General features: G+C 37.0%; 1 protein-coding gene across 7 annotated transcripts in view; it reads right to left on the bottom strand.

Moving 5' to 3' along the window:
• LTBP1 (latent transforming growth factor beta binding protein 1) overlaps positions 1 to 12,683 on the bottom strand; it is a 226,182-nt gene that overhangs the window by 77,993 nt on the left and 135,506 nt on the right. For all 7 annotated transcript variants that reach the window (XM_074896941.1, XM_074896937.1, XM_074896939.1 and 4 more), the window contains 2 exons: positions 1,797 to 1,919; positions 26 to 193 (listed from right to left, as the gene is read on the bottom strand). In XM_074896941.1, the coding sequence (XP_074753042.1) occupies positions 26 to 193; positions 1,797 to 1,919 (291 nt within the window). The remainder of the gene's footprint in view (positions 1 to 25; positions 194 to 1,796; positions 1,920 to 12,683) is intronic.

Below are 12,683 nucleotides of genomic sequence, written 5' to 3'. Positions count from 1 at the left end.
TGTATTTTTAACAGACAGTTCTTACCTGTTCCTGGAAGCGGACACTTCTCACAGTGTGGGCCCCAGGCTTTGCCAACACTGCAACAGCAAAGCTGCTTGCTGAGCTGAACAGAAAGAGGATGCATGCATTGCTTTCCTGCACTAACAAACCGGTAGCAGGGTCCTTTCTCTTCAGCAACTATAGGATTATCAGCTGCAATGAAAGTGGAAGAGAGGATGGTACTGTTCACGTGAAAAGCAAAACAGAGAAACATCACTAGACCTCCAACACCAGTTAAATGGATTAATATTACCACCTGCAGAAGTTTTATTTCAAACACCTATCTCAAGTCACAATCACAATATAAAAGATTCTGATTTTGCATCAAACACTCCCAAATTCCAACTCATCCTAGACCAAGGATAAAAAACATTTTAAAGAAAAAAAAAATTCCAAACCAGCAGTTGCCATACTGCCACAATAAAGAGTCAGAATCAGCTCTCTCACTTGTACATAAGTCCAACTGCTTAAGGTCAGTCATGGGCAATACATGCTTGTGTCAAGCTACATAGCTACTGAAACATTCAGCTATAAGTAACCCATATAAATAAGAGTGCAAAATGTTTAAGTATCATACATGAAACTTTGTTTATAAAAGAGACAATTATATATTTACATTTTGTTATGCTTAGTTTTAATGTGAAAGAGCCGAAGGCCATAAGCTATGACTAATAAAAGGTAACAGGAAGCTAAGGTCCATCCAGATTTCTAATTTATGCATCTGCCTTAACATACAGTTAACAGTTCTGGGTAATACATTCACTTAACTAAAAAAAACCAAAGACTAATATGACATGTAAAAGCAACAATAAAAACCAACTCCTTTTTTCTGGTATTAAACTGAAAAATGGTAAGAAATTCTTCAAAATGCTGAAAAATTTTCTCAGTAATTGAGTGTTATTAACCAGTAGCAAAAGATAATTATGCTGAAAAAATGAAAGAATTCACCTATGGCTCTAGACTATATTTCATAAATCTAAAGATAGCTCAGATAAAGAAGTTAGGAAATGAGGTATTTTTCTCTTGTAAATATTCTTCCCCAAAAACTTAAAGTGAGAAAGTTAGTTGTTCTCTATGCCTTATTTTCTTCTTGCAGAGGTAGTTGATCTCAAACCAAGTAAAAGCTGATTAACAGAGGAAAATATTTGCATTCATGCTGTTCAAAACTTTTGCCTTCTCTTAATTCTTTCTTAATTTTTAATCCTTCTTAATCAGAAGGAAAATGTGCCAAAGATCATCTTGGGCTGAATGTTTTGTAATAGAAACCACCCAGGTCAAAGCTGCAGAGGTAGAAGAGAGTAGGGCAGGACACAAGGGCAGGACACATTCCTACAATTTTGGCTGGGGAACCAGAAGAGAGGGAAAAAAATTGTGGGAAGAACGCCCACAATTGTTATGTGGTGAAAAATACTGAGGGTAGGAGGAGGGTGGATGTAGCCTTGCAGGTTTTATGGCAAGAAAACCAGAAAAAAAAAAGGTGGCAAGAATCCTGGACAGCCACTGGTAGAGACCGAGGCTTCCAGGCCAAAGAGACAAAAAAGCAGCGTGAGCACTGAGACTTATATAAAAAATAAAAATTATATAAATAATAAAGTGAATATAAACTTATATTAAAAAGTAAAGTGAATAAACTGGAAGAGGAGGCAGGGACAGCAAAAAAGATGGGGACAGCTTAGAAGAGTTGAGGCCCATCAAATACTCATATGAAGTGCAACTAAGTATCTATTCTGGTAATTTGATTAGCACTATTACTTACGTATGCATCTCGAGAGGGTAGGATCTGGCACAAATCCCATTTTGCAGGTACATCTGTAGCTGCCCATGGTATTCAAGCACTCACCATTAGGACATACTCCCTGTAACTGACACTCATTGATATCTGTGGGAAAATGTAAAATAATCAGATACTGAAATACACACTAATATTCTTCCTTGTTCAGAAGTTATCTTTTTTCCAATATATGCAGGAGAACTGTTACAAGTCAACATGTTTTCCCATACTGACTACATTTAAGTTATAACCTTTTAAAACTGCTGAGAATGTAACAGAAAGCCAATTACGTTTATACATCATTCTCAAGTACTCTGAATTAAAAAACACACTTTGTCTTATCAACCCCTCTTTTCCTGACCAGACAATTGCTTGCACAGTCAAACACAACTCATGAGAACATTCACAGAGACAAGTTTTAAGCAATGCAGTATATTTTATACAGGAAGGAACACTGCTTGACACATTTAATACAGTTTTTATTAGTATTTGTATTCAGTAGTGCCTGAAGGTTCAGTGTGCTGGAAGAAGCACAACGCAAAAATACCATCTCTAGCCTAAAGAGCTTACCATCTTAATAGCAAGAATATGCTTTAGGAAGCACAGAATACATGTGATGTAGCGCAAAAAGGACTGCATCCATGGGACACAGCTTTGTGATAAATAACAACTACTTTGATAAAGTCTGCTGTTACTAGGCTACCTACATCAGTGTCCCTTTCAGGGTCTCACTGAATTATTCTCCCATGCCCCAAGCATTGGGCCTCAGGCCTTTATCATGCTTACAGTTGTATCTATAATTCACTTACTTTTAGAATAGGACGTGTCTGACAGTCATCTGGATACCATCTGTAACTAAGTCAACCAAACTAGGATTTTATTTTGGGAGACAATAACAACGTAGCTTGCACTGATAATCAAAACCTTAAAATAATAATAATAATGATAACAACCACCCCCCCGCAACTTATAACTGTCTGTGTCAAACTGTCATGTCTCCTCTTTCAGAAAAACACAGACAGCACATCAAAATAAACCTACTTTAAAAGGTTTATGTGCATTATTTCTATGTAAGACTTCCCTTCCCTATCCCTAAGCTAGGAAAAAATGCCTACCCTGCTGGGTAAACAAGCTTCAAGTGGAAGTCAGATATTCCAGCTAGCGCCTTGGAAACCAGGTATTAGTGATCATTTTATCTAAAATATATAATATTTATTACCTTTTCTCTTGGTTTTTATAAAACCTTCACCATTTTATTTGACCTCATTGTATGTTGCTGCCCAATTCATACAATCGGTGAGGGTAAGAAGTTGAGTAAGTACAATATAACAGATGTGCTAGTTTGCTTTTGGAAACTGACAGATCTTTCATGTTCCTACCTCCTTCATTTTTCTCCACAAGTTCATCTACTTGTCTCACTATACAGGAGCGCATGAATTAAGCTCACAGTACAGCAGACTAGCAGTTGCCATGTCAGCTGTGATCATTTCCAAATATTCTGTGTTGAGCTTAATCATCAGCTCTCCCATTGCTATATTTAATCTAGTACCTTGATACTGCCTGGATCAACTTTACCTCTATACACTTACCCACATGTGACAAAGAGTGATAATTTATATCCTAGAATTTTGGATGAAATGTGATGGAAACCACATGATTTACAAAGGATCAGCTCTGCCTCAAAGGAATTTTTCAGTGAAATTCCCAGACTATAGGACTTTCTAACCTCAGAGAGAGCTGACTATTTAAAAAGGAGAATGGCGTAAGAGAAGAGCACAAAACCCTGCTGAAATATTCTCCTACAGCAGTCTGTCTTTTGATCCATCCAATCTTTGAACAAGATGTCCCATATAAGCACAGGAATATCTTATTTAAAGATTGTACTAATACAGAATATTTAGTAAGCTAGATTTGTTCTGATGCACTCAATAAAAATCTTTTAGACAGTTTATTCAGTTGCTTAGTCTGACTAGGTTCTTTCTTTTGCTCTGAAATCTCAAAATATGATTGAAGGCATCTATAGAGTGCCAATTTATCCCAAAAGGAAGATCATAATTGTTCCAATACCTTTATGTTTTCTGACTACTGCAAGGAATGAACCTAAATCTTAACAGCTAGCAAACCAAAAACATTATTGAAACATCCCTAAATAGGAACATATTGACACTGTTGTAAAGTTTTGGGCATGACAAGAAACATAACAAAAGACAATGAAATACCTAGAAGCTAATACAAAGAAATACTGGAACACTCTAGAACCCACAATAGAATTTTCTACCTACTGGCAATTTAGGTTGTCAGATCAGTTCTCAAATGCTAAACCATGGAACAATTATTTTTGCTTTGATGAAGCACTGACTCTGTTGTCAGAAACAAGATAGAGGAAGAGACAGTATGCTTTGTATACAGGAAAAACCTCAATATCCATGTTCATTAAAAAAATTAAAATCTTCAACACAAATACACAAATTGCAGATACGTGCAAAAAGCACATACAGATTTTTGAGGCAGAGGAAAAACACAAGAGTCATTAAGAGATGGAAGAAAGAGATATCAAAAATTAAAAATGAAGATACGTAATTTTAACAAGGACTGCGCACTTTTATTCTAATCTGACTTTCGCTTTTTATCATTTAACATTAGTTACTCATTGGTGTTGACATTGGTACATATAAATGAAAATAACTGCTCACTTTCTACATTGTAAAAGCCAGACATTTTTAAAGAACTTTCTCTCTTTAGAAATTCTAAGGACAAATTTTTATTTATAGGAAAATTGACATTTTCAAGGGAAGACCAAGTCTCTTGTTTGTTAACCATTAAAATACACTGCTATTTGCTATTATGTCATCATTATGAAAAAATCGGCACTTTTCCTTCCTTTCTAGGACGATAACTCCACTATTCTAAATGTATTTAAGCGAGGTAAGTAATTAGATTAACTTAAGTGCATTCATACTTTCAATGTTTAAAATTATTAGTGATGCATTTTTCAGTTATTAGATGATGATTTTACTCATTATTTGCATCAAGCTTAATTTTAAGGAATGTTGAAAATGTACATATGGCTAAATGTTATTGTTTGAATACTGAAAGTATATAGGCACATGCAAAATAAAAAGTAAAATCCTGCAAAGGCACAAACAGATAAGAAGAGGAAAAAACCATTTACGAGACCTGTGTTCTAACTTGAATTTGAATCATGTTATTCACAAAACTAGTATTATCTGTACCACTCAACTATATCTTTCAAGTTTGTAAAACTGTATCTGTCGAATGGGGTAAAAAATTTGGATTTGCACTTAAAAAAATTCTAGTTTCAGGTTACTGACTTCAACTGGCTAAGTGATCTTGAGTATCCAGTAGCAAAACTATGCTATTTGGATTTTATAATGATTTTTTTTTAAAACATAGCTTATATTTAAGTCTTTAGACAGATAAACTGCAACTGTGAATTTTAAAGCAAATTAAATAGAAATATCTAAAATGGAATTATTATCTAAATAGAAATTATACACATTTTTACAGATAACTTTATTTCATGTCACTGATGAGAAAAACTGTCATAGGAACATATCAGATGCATTTGGCGATACTGGAAGAATCCTTTTTTAGAGTTTTGCCTACTAATAGTGAAGGTTCCATGGCATTATTTACTAAAATGGCTAATTTGCAGGTAGATGGGACTTCCTATAATTCATCAATGCAGTCATCTTTCTTTCCAAGCAATTCAACTATTCTCCAGGAAACATTCACAAACACTGTCATTACTGCCTCTGTATTAAATCTCTTCCCAGATGAACTGTTTTTGTATGTCTAGTATTTAAAAATATATACCCCATTCACATGCACTCTGTTACTACCATTTAATGTGGGCACTGCTACATTTAAGTCCTGTCTTACATACATATATATAAACAGCAATGAATGTTCCTTCCAGAGTTCCTGAAATGGATTGTATTGGGTTTGCATGGCAAGGTTTTGGTAGCAGGGGGGCTACAGGGGTGGCTCCTGTGAGAAGCTGCTAGAAGCTTCCCCCATACCCCAACAGAACCAGGACTGGCTCTATCAGACCTCCAAGATGGACCTGCCACTGGCCAAGGCCAAGTCCGTCAGTGATGGTAGCGCCTTTGTAATAACATATTTAAGGTCAGTGAGGGGAAACTGAGCAAGAGCAACTGCAGCCAGAGAAAGGAGTGAGAATAAGTGAGAGACACAACTCCGCAGTCACCAAGGTCAGTGAAGAAGGAGGGCGTGGAGGTGCTCCAGGTGTCAGAGCAGATTCCCGTGCAGCCCGTGGTACAGACCCTGGTGAGGCAGATGTGCCCCTGCAGCCCATGGAGGTTAATGGGAGCAGATCTCCACCTGCAGCCTGGGGAAGACTCCCACACTGGAGCAGGTGGATGCCCAAAGGAGGCTGTGACTCCTGTGGGGCTCCTGGTAGGACGTGTGGACCCATGGAGAGAGGAGCCCATGCTGGAGCAGGTTTGCTGGCAGGACTTGTGACCCCGTGGGGAACCCACACTGGAGCGGTCTGTTCCTGAAGGACTGCACCCCGTGGGAGGGACCCACGCTGGAGCAGTTCATGAAGAACTGCAGCCCGTGAGGAAGGACTCACGTTGGAGAAGTTTGTGGAGGACCATGTCCTGTGGGAGGGACCCCACACTGGAGGAGGGTAAGAGTGTGAGGAGTCCTCCCCCTGAGGAGGCAGGAGGGGCAGAAACAACAGGTGATGAACTGACCACAACCCCCATTCCTTGTTCGCCTGCACTGCTGGGGTGGAGGAGGTAGAGAAATTGGGAGTGAAGTTAAGCCTGGGAAGAAGGAAGAGGAGGGGGGAAGGTGTTTTAAGGTTTCGTTTATATTTCTCATTATCCTACTCTGATTTGATTGGTAATAAATGAATTTTCCCCAAGTCAAGTCTGGTTTGTCTGTGACAGTAATTAGTGAGTGATCTCTCCCTGTCCTTATCTCAACCCACAGGCCTTTTGTTATATTTTCTCTTCCCTGTTCAGCCAAAGAGAGGGAGTGACAGAGTGGCTTTGCTGGGCACCTGGGATCCAGCCAGGGTCAACCCACTACACAGATATTTCTCTTGCTAAATATGTTGCATTTTTAAAGTTAACTTTATTCTGCATGTTCTGATGCCTCAGCATAACTTCATTATGGTGTATTTTTAATGCCTCTTTTCCAAGTCATGTCTTCTCAATGAGCTCATAAAATTACTGAGCTGATGCTCTATGCTGAATTACACAAACCTATCTAGGGATTCAACAGAAACAATCCATAAATTGATTTAAAAAAAACATTCAATTTTTCAAAAGAAACATACATATATGTAAGAATAGTGTTCACTTAAAAAACAAAAACCCCACAAAACCCCTCCTGATTTACTATCTACTTCACTTTATTTCAGATTGTGGTAAAAGGCCACCTACCCAAAATGTTTCCTACCACCTGCCAGCCTGCCCAGCTGTGCAAACTACATTGGAATCAACTTGTTCAGACAGATGAAAAATAAATCTGATTCAAGATTAACAGACTTTTTTTTTTTCCTCTTTAGCCCACTATTTCTTGTATATGGACATGAAAATTATTTCAGTTTTAAAATAAGCAATGAGAATTCATTTGCTCTGTTGTAAAAACCAGAGAAAAAGAGATTTCAAAGTTGTCTGAATAATCTTTTGTTGTGCAGAAGTACAAACTGACAACATGACTGTAGAGTTACTTGATCAAACACCTTCATCTACACAGAGGAAATTTTTTAAGGGGCTATGTAGCAGTACTATAAAAAGATACATATGTAAATAAAACTTTCTGAAGACCAACTAAATATTAATTTTCAGTTTTCAAGGAAAACAGAGTAATGAAGTTCCACTGGTAAAAATCCTCTGTGTTAGTGATACATAAAAAAAAAGTTTAAGCAAGGCGCTTTTCCACATAACACCTTGCACAGCTCCACAGCAAACTCTCACAGTAGATGCTGTTATTTATGATTTATAAAGAACTGGTAAATAAAGCATTGATTATATAATAGTTGGTGCTTGATAATGTGAATGGCTTGTCGCTTCTTAATGGTAATAATCTGGTGTCACCCCACTGGCACGAAAGAAGTGTTGTCATTCTGCACTGACAGCCTGACCCTTTGCTGTTACTCTTTAGTATTATACATGCCAAATACATGGAACTGGTCCTTGACACACTGCGCTCCTAGATTTGGCAGCCTGTCTCCATGAAAGTTTGACAAGAAATGAAAGTTTTTATCTTACTTCAGATCTGTTGAGGTGGCAGTGGAAGCCACATGCTATCCCAGAGGCCCTGTTCGTGACTCCGCTCTCACAAGTTCATCCAAATGCACAGAAACTTTACCATAATCAGGGTCTTGACAGCAGTGCTGCAGTACTGTATAGATGAGACTGCTGTGTTGCAGCTCCTCCTATATCCTCTTCTAAGAACACAGCTTGATATATGGTGAGGTCAGCCACCAGAGCCACTACAGTGCTCTCAGCTTCAAACAACCCAGATTCTGAAAGCAAACCGCTGCTAATCTATCCCACAACCTTTAACAATGACAACAGTTAGTGTTTGATACCTTCCCTCAGATTTTTATAGGTCTACTGGGTGTCAGGTCAACCTGCTCTCAGAAAACGTAATGTGTTAGTGACTCACTGCCACAGAACTTCCTGGGGAAAAAAAACAAGCTAAAACAACCCCTTCCTAACTGAATGCTTGTCTGCTCATGTGAAGTGTGTGACTATGAACAAAGTAATCTTCATGACATTAAAAAAAACAACCAACCCTCCAAAATCAAACAGAAGTGAAGGAGGAAGATGGGAACAATGTAAGATGGTATTCATTTAAACAAGAAAGCACATGCTAATGTTGAACTTGTTATAAGCACGATAATTATATATAGTATTACTAAGTCCAAACCCAACTTTATCTTCAAAGAACTTTACATACGTTAATTAGTAGACAGAAGATGGAAATGAATGGATAACTGAGATATCAAAATGAAAATTTACTTTACTCATGGCTTTTTTTCCTTGCTTTTTAAGAATGTTAATGAATAAGTTTTATCTGGATTTTCGTCCAGGGTAAGGCCATCTTCAGGGTTTTGCATTAGAAATACCCCAAAACACAACCTTTTTGAAAGCACTTTACCAGAATCTTGTGCCACAAAACAGAATCAGATGAAAAACTGACCTCAGTTTTTACTCATGACCACACACACGCACACATTTGCAACTGCATGGGCTGAATCTCACAATTCTAAATTAAATTTCATTAAGTCTAAGTGCAGGCTACAGTTAATACAACAACCTATTTTCTTCTAATAACTGTGACTTAGGGAAAGACTGAGTAGTCCAGAAGTAATAAAAAACCAGAAAACCTTTGAAAAACAACCCTTATTTGTTACTTTTCTCTGAACAGTTATTCCTTGCTTAAAGATCCAAAACCCCAGTGGCTTTTCAACATCTCAATCTATATTATGAGGGTCAGGTTCTTTCATTCAAGTACTGATTTACTTGTTCAGCTCTCATACATGCATTGCACACTGGGGAATTGTGCTGACTGAGAAAAGAAATACATGCATCAAAACTTTAAAAGGATAAAGTTAGATATGTAACCAAATTCTGTTCTAAGGTACTTAAACTTAAGTGACAAAGCATTTATATACCTAATGGAAGGTTTCCCTTTGGCTAATGTATAGGTATTTTTGTACAGAAGGGTACAGTGTAGTAGAAAATCTCTCTCTCTCTCTCCACACTGTATGATGATGCATGGAAGAACTCTGTGTTGGGGGGAAGGACATGCTTCCAATGTACTGCTTGCATTCTTCAATTTTAAAATGGCTTTTAAAGTAGACTAAAACAGCCTTTGGGGATGCAGTAGCTTCTGTTCAATACTACTTTGGTTCTCTACTGGAAATGTACATGCAATGTTCTCCTACCTTTCCCTGAGCAATGGCATGCCTAATTCAATCACATTCAGGAAGTGAATCATTTCAGCTTTATTCCAGGATTAATGACACCATAACATAGTCTGAGTATCCCTTCTCCAAGGATAATAAACCATGCCAGGATAACAAACCATGCCAAGTGTAAACATCCAATCCTAGGAAAAATTCCTGTGCCTGCTTATAACAAGGTCTGTACCTGTCACTTACTGCTGAAAGAATACGCTTTGCTTGGTTATTGTAAAACACGCCAAGAGATTTACTGGGTGCACCACAAAGTTACTGTAACCTCCTTTAATTTGCCCATTTACTGAAATACTTTACTAGATTCCTCAGAAAGCAAATATGAAAATGCTTCACAGCCTCCTGGTCTTCTACACGTTAACAGGTCAACACAACCTGAAGAGCTTAGTGTCTGTTACAGCCAAGGGAAGTGGTGCAGAAGGACTAGTAGATCACCAGAGAGCTGTTCTGCTATAGACCAACCTACAAAAGCTGACAGTTGGAATATCAGCTCTGTAGTGTTTCCCTTTAGCAGCTTCCAGCTGGAAGACTCTTTAGGAAGAGAAGTTCACTGTGTTTTGGCTGTGTTAACCATTATAACAGCTCTTCAGACCACCCAGGCCCAGCTGGTCTAATGCAGAATCACAGGAAACACTAAGGTGGTGTAAAGCTGTCTTGTCTGCGTTCAGCCTTATAGCTCATTTGGACGCATGGAGCAAGTCCACTCTCTACCCTTTTCAGATAATGAGGCCCATATTTGGTCATAGACATAATGGAATTCCTATAAAATGAAATTAATTCTTTCATCTCCATGCTTAATGCATTGAATTTATGCTCATCAAAATCATCACAGCCTGAAGCATTTAACCACATTTAACTTCAAACCAAAATTCTAGAACTGAACATACATGTATGTTCCAGTCAAAGCTGCAATCTTCTGACAGCATGTTATTTCAATCTATCTCAATTTTAAAGAAAATATTTTTGCTCAAGAAAAACAGTCTATGAGTTCAAAAAAAGTCAGGGTCACTACAAGAATTCTGAACAATGCAAATGTAAACAAAAAAGTCTAATTTGTTTTTTTAAAAAATCATTGCTACCATTCATGTAAAGAACGGAGTCAATTTTCTTTTCAGGAGCCCTGACAACTTTGAAATTATAGTGTCAACTATCAAAATTGGACCAGGATTTGGGTTTTTTTACTACATTATGTTGAAGTAACTAAAAGACATTTAAAATTTTCATCACCAAAAAGTGATTTAGCATTGATTAAAATAATAATCCCTCTTTTGAAAAAATAGATCTCATTTGTATATAATGTGTTTTCTATTTTACACATTTGGTAGGGGATTTTTGATTATAGGAGTAAATCTGTCTCAGACAATGAAAAATTCAGTCACATTAGATGACATGAAGAAAACAACTTATAATTTCACAATTTTTAAGACAACACATGACATAGATGAGAAGGCATAAAATTAAATATGATACAGCCTGCAGCTAGGACAGTCATGATATCCAGAAAGTTCTTATGAGAACTGGACCAAGAAGGGGAACTTGTAGAAGCACAAAGTCTAGTCAGACCACCAGAGCCCTGGTAGCTGCACTGAAATACTCAGAATAAACTCGCAGCTAGAAAGTACTGCAGCCCTTCTCACACACTCTGTCCCAAATGCCTGGTGCTGGAGGACACAAGCAATCTCAGCATCAGCAGCCCACAGCTGATGTGAGGCCTAAGCACCATGGAAATGTAAATTTCTGAAGCAGGACTTCTGCACTTAGCTGTAAAACTAGATTTTTCAAAAACAATTGACTATTTAAATGACTAAGTAAAAGTGAATGAAAAACATTTATCTCCTTTCGATGCAAAGCAAGCAACTCGTCTTTTACTAAGAACCACACACACAAACACTTAAGACAATTTGCTGCATTTAAGCAAAGCAAGCCTTCTAGATCAATTATATATTAATCAGAATTTGCCAAAGTACGGGGCAATATCTTAATTAAAAACATCCTAGTGGTCAGTCATTAAATGTTATTTAGTAATATCTGCCTTGGCTTATGTTTTCATGCAGTAAGTGCTTTAATATGCACAATATCTCATGTTGCAAGTTAAGACTGGAATATATAATTTATATCTCATTTGTGAAAAATTAACTCATTCTGGTAGTTATATGCTAAGCTTCACTGGGAGTGCCATATGAGCGAATGATCTTCAAATTGGCTCAATATGCAGGCATCATTTTTTATTCTTTTGATGAAAATCAATTACAACTGTACCTACTAACACCACTGAAAATACTGTTACATCTGTTTCTGCCATAGCTATATTGTTAACATTATTAATATCCTCAGTTCTAAGAAAAATAAAATATCCAGATTTCATGGCCTCCATTACAGTTGATTGTTTCAATTAATAACCAGATTACTATGAACAAGGCGTAAAAGAAACCAACAACAGAGTTTGCTAATTAAACTACTGCAATATATATTTTTAAAAAATACAGAAAAAGCACATGTAAATATTCTAAGAAATGACCCACCAATTTCTGTGAGCTAAGAGAGAAGCAGCAGGAGAAATCAATCCAACTCATTTTGTGCTTCTGTGTGGAATTTACTGGAAAACAAGTTTGCAGAGCCACACTTTTCAAACACATAATCAATGTCCAAACAGCAACCCAGCCCAGTTTCTGGAGATATATTTATTTCTCAGTATGATGATCATAAAAGAACTCTTTGAAAGAAGGTTGTTAACTTAGTAGCTAAGTAACATTAAACAGCATTTCTTATGAAGCAAAGCTCTTTTATTACTTAAAAGTAATAAAATATATATACACCATGCAGAGAAAAACTATTTATTACTGTATTTTAGGGACAAATGTAGGAGGGCAGAATATACTTTCAAAATT

This window comes from Athene noctua, chromosome 1 (genome assembly GCF_965140245.1).
Source record: "Athene noctua chromosome 1, bAthNoc1.hap1.1, whole genome shotgun sequence".
NCBI lineage: Eukaryota > Metazoa > Chordata > Aves > Strigiformes > Strigidae > Athene > Athene noctua.
The sequence above is the reverse complement of the archived record's forward strand: the minus strand, read 5'-3'. Positions and strand labels throughout refer to the sequence as shown.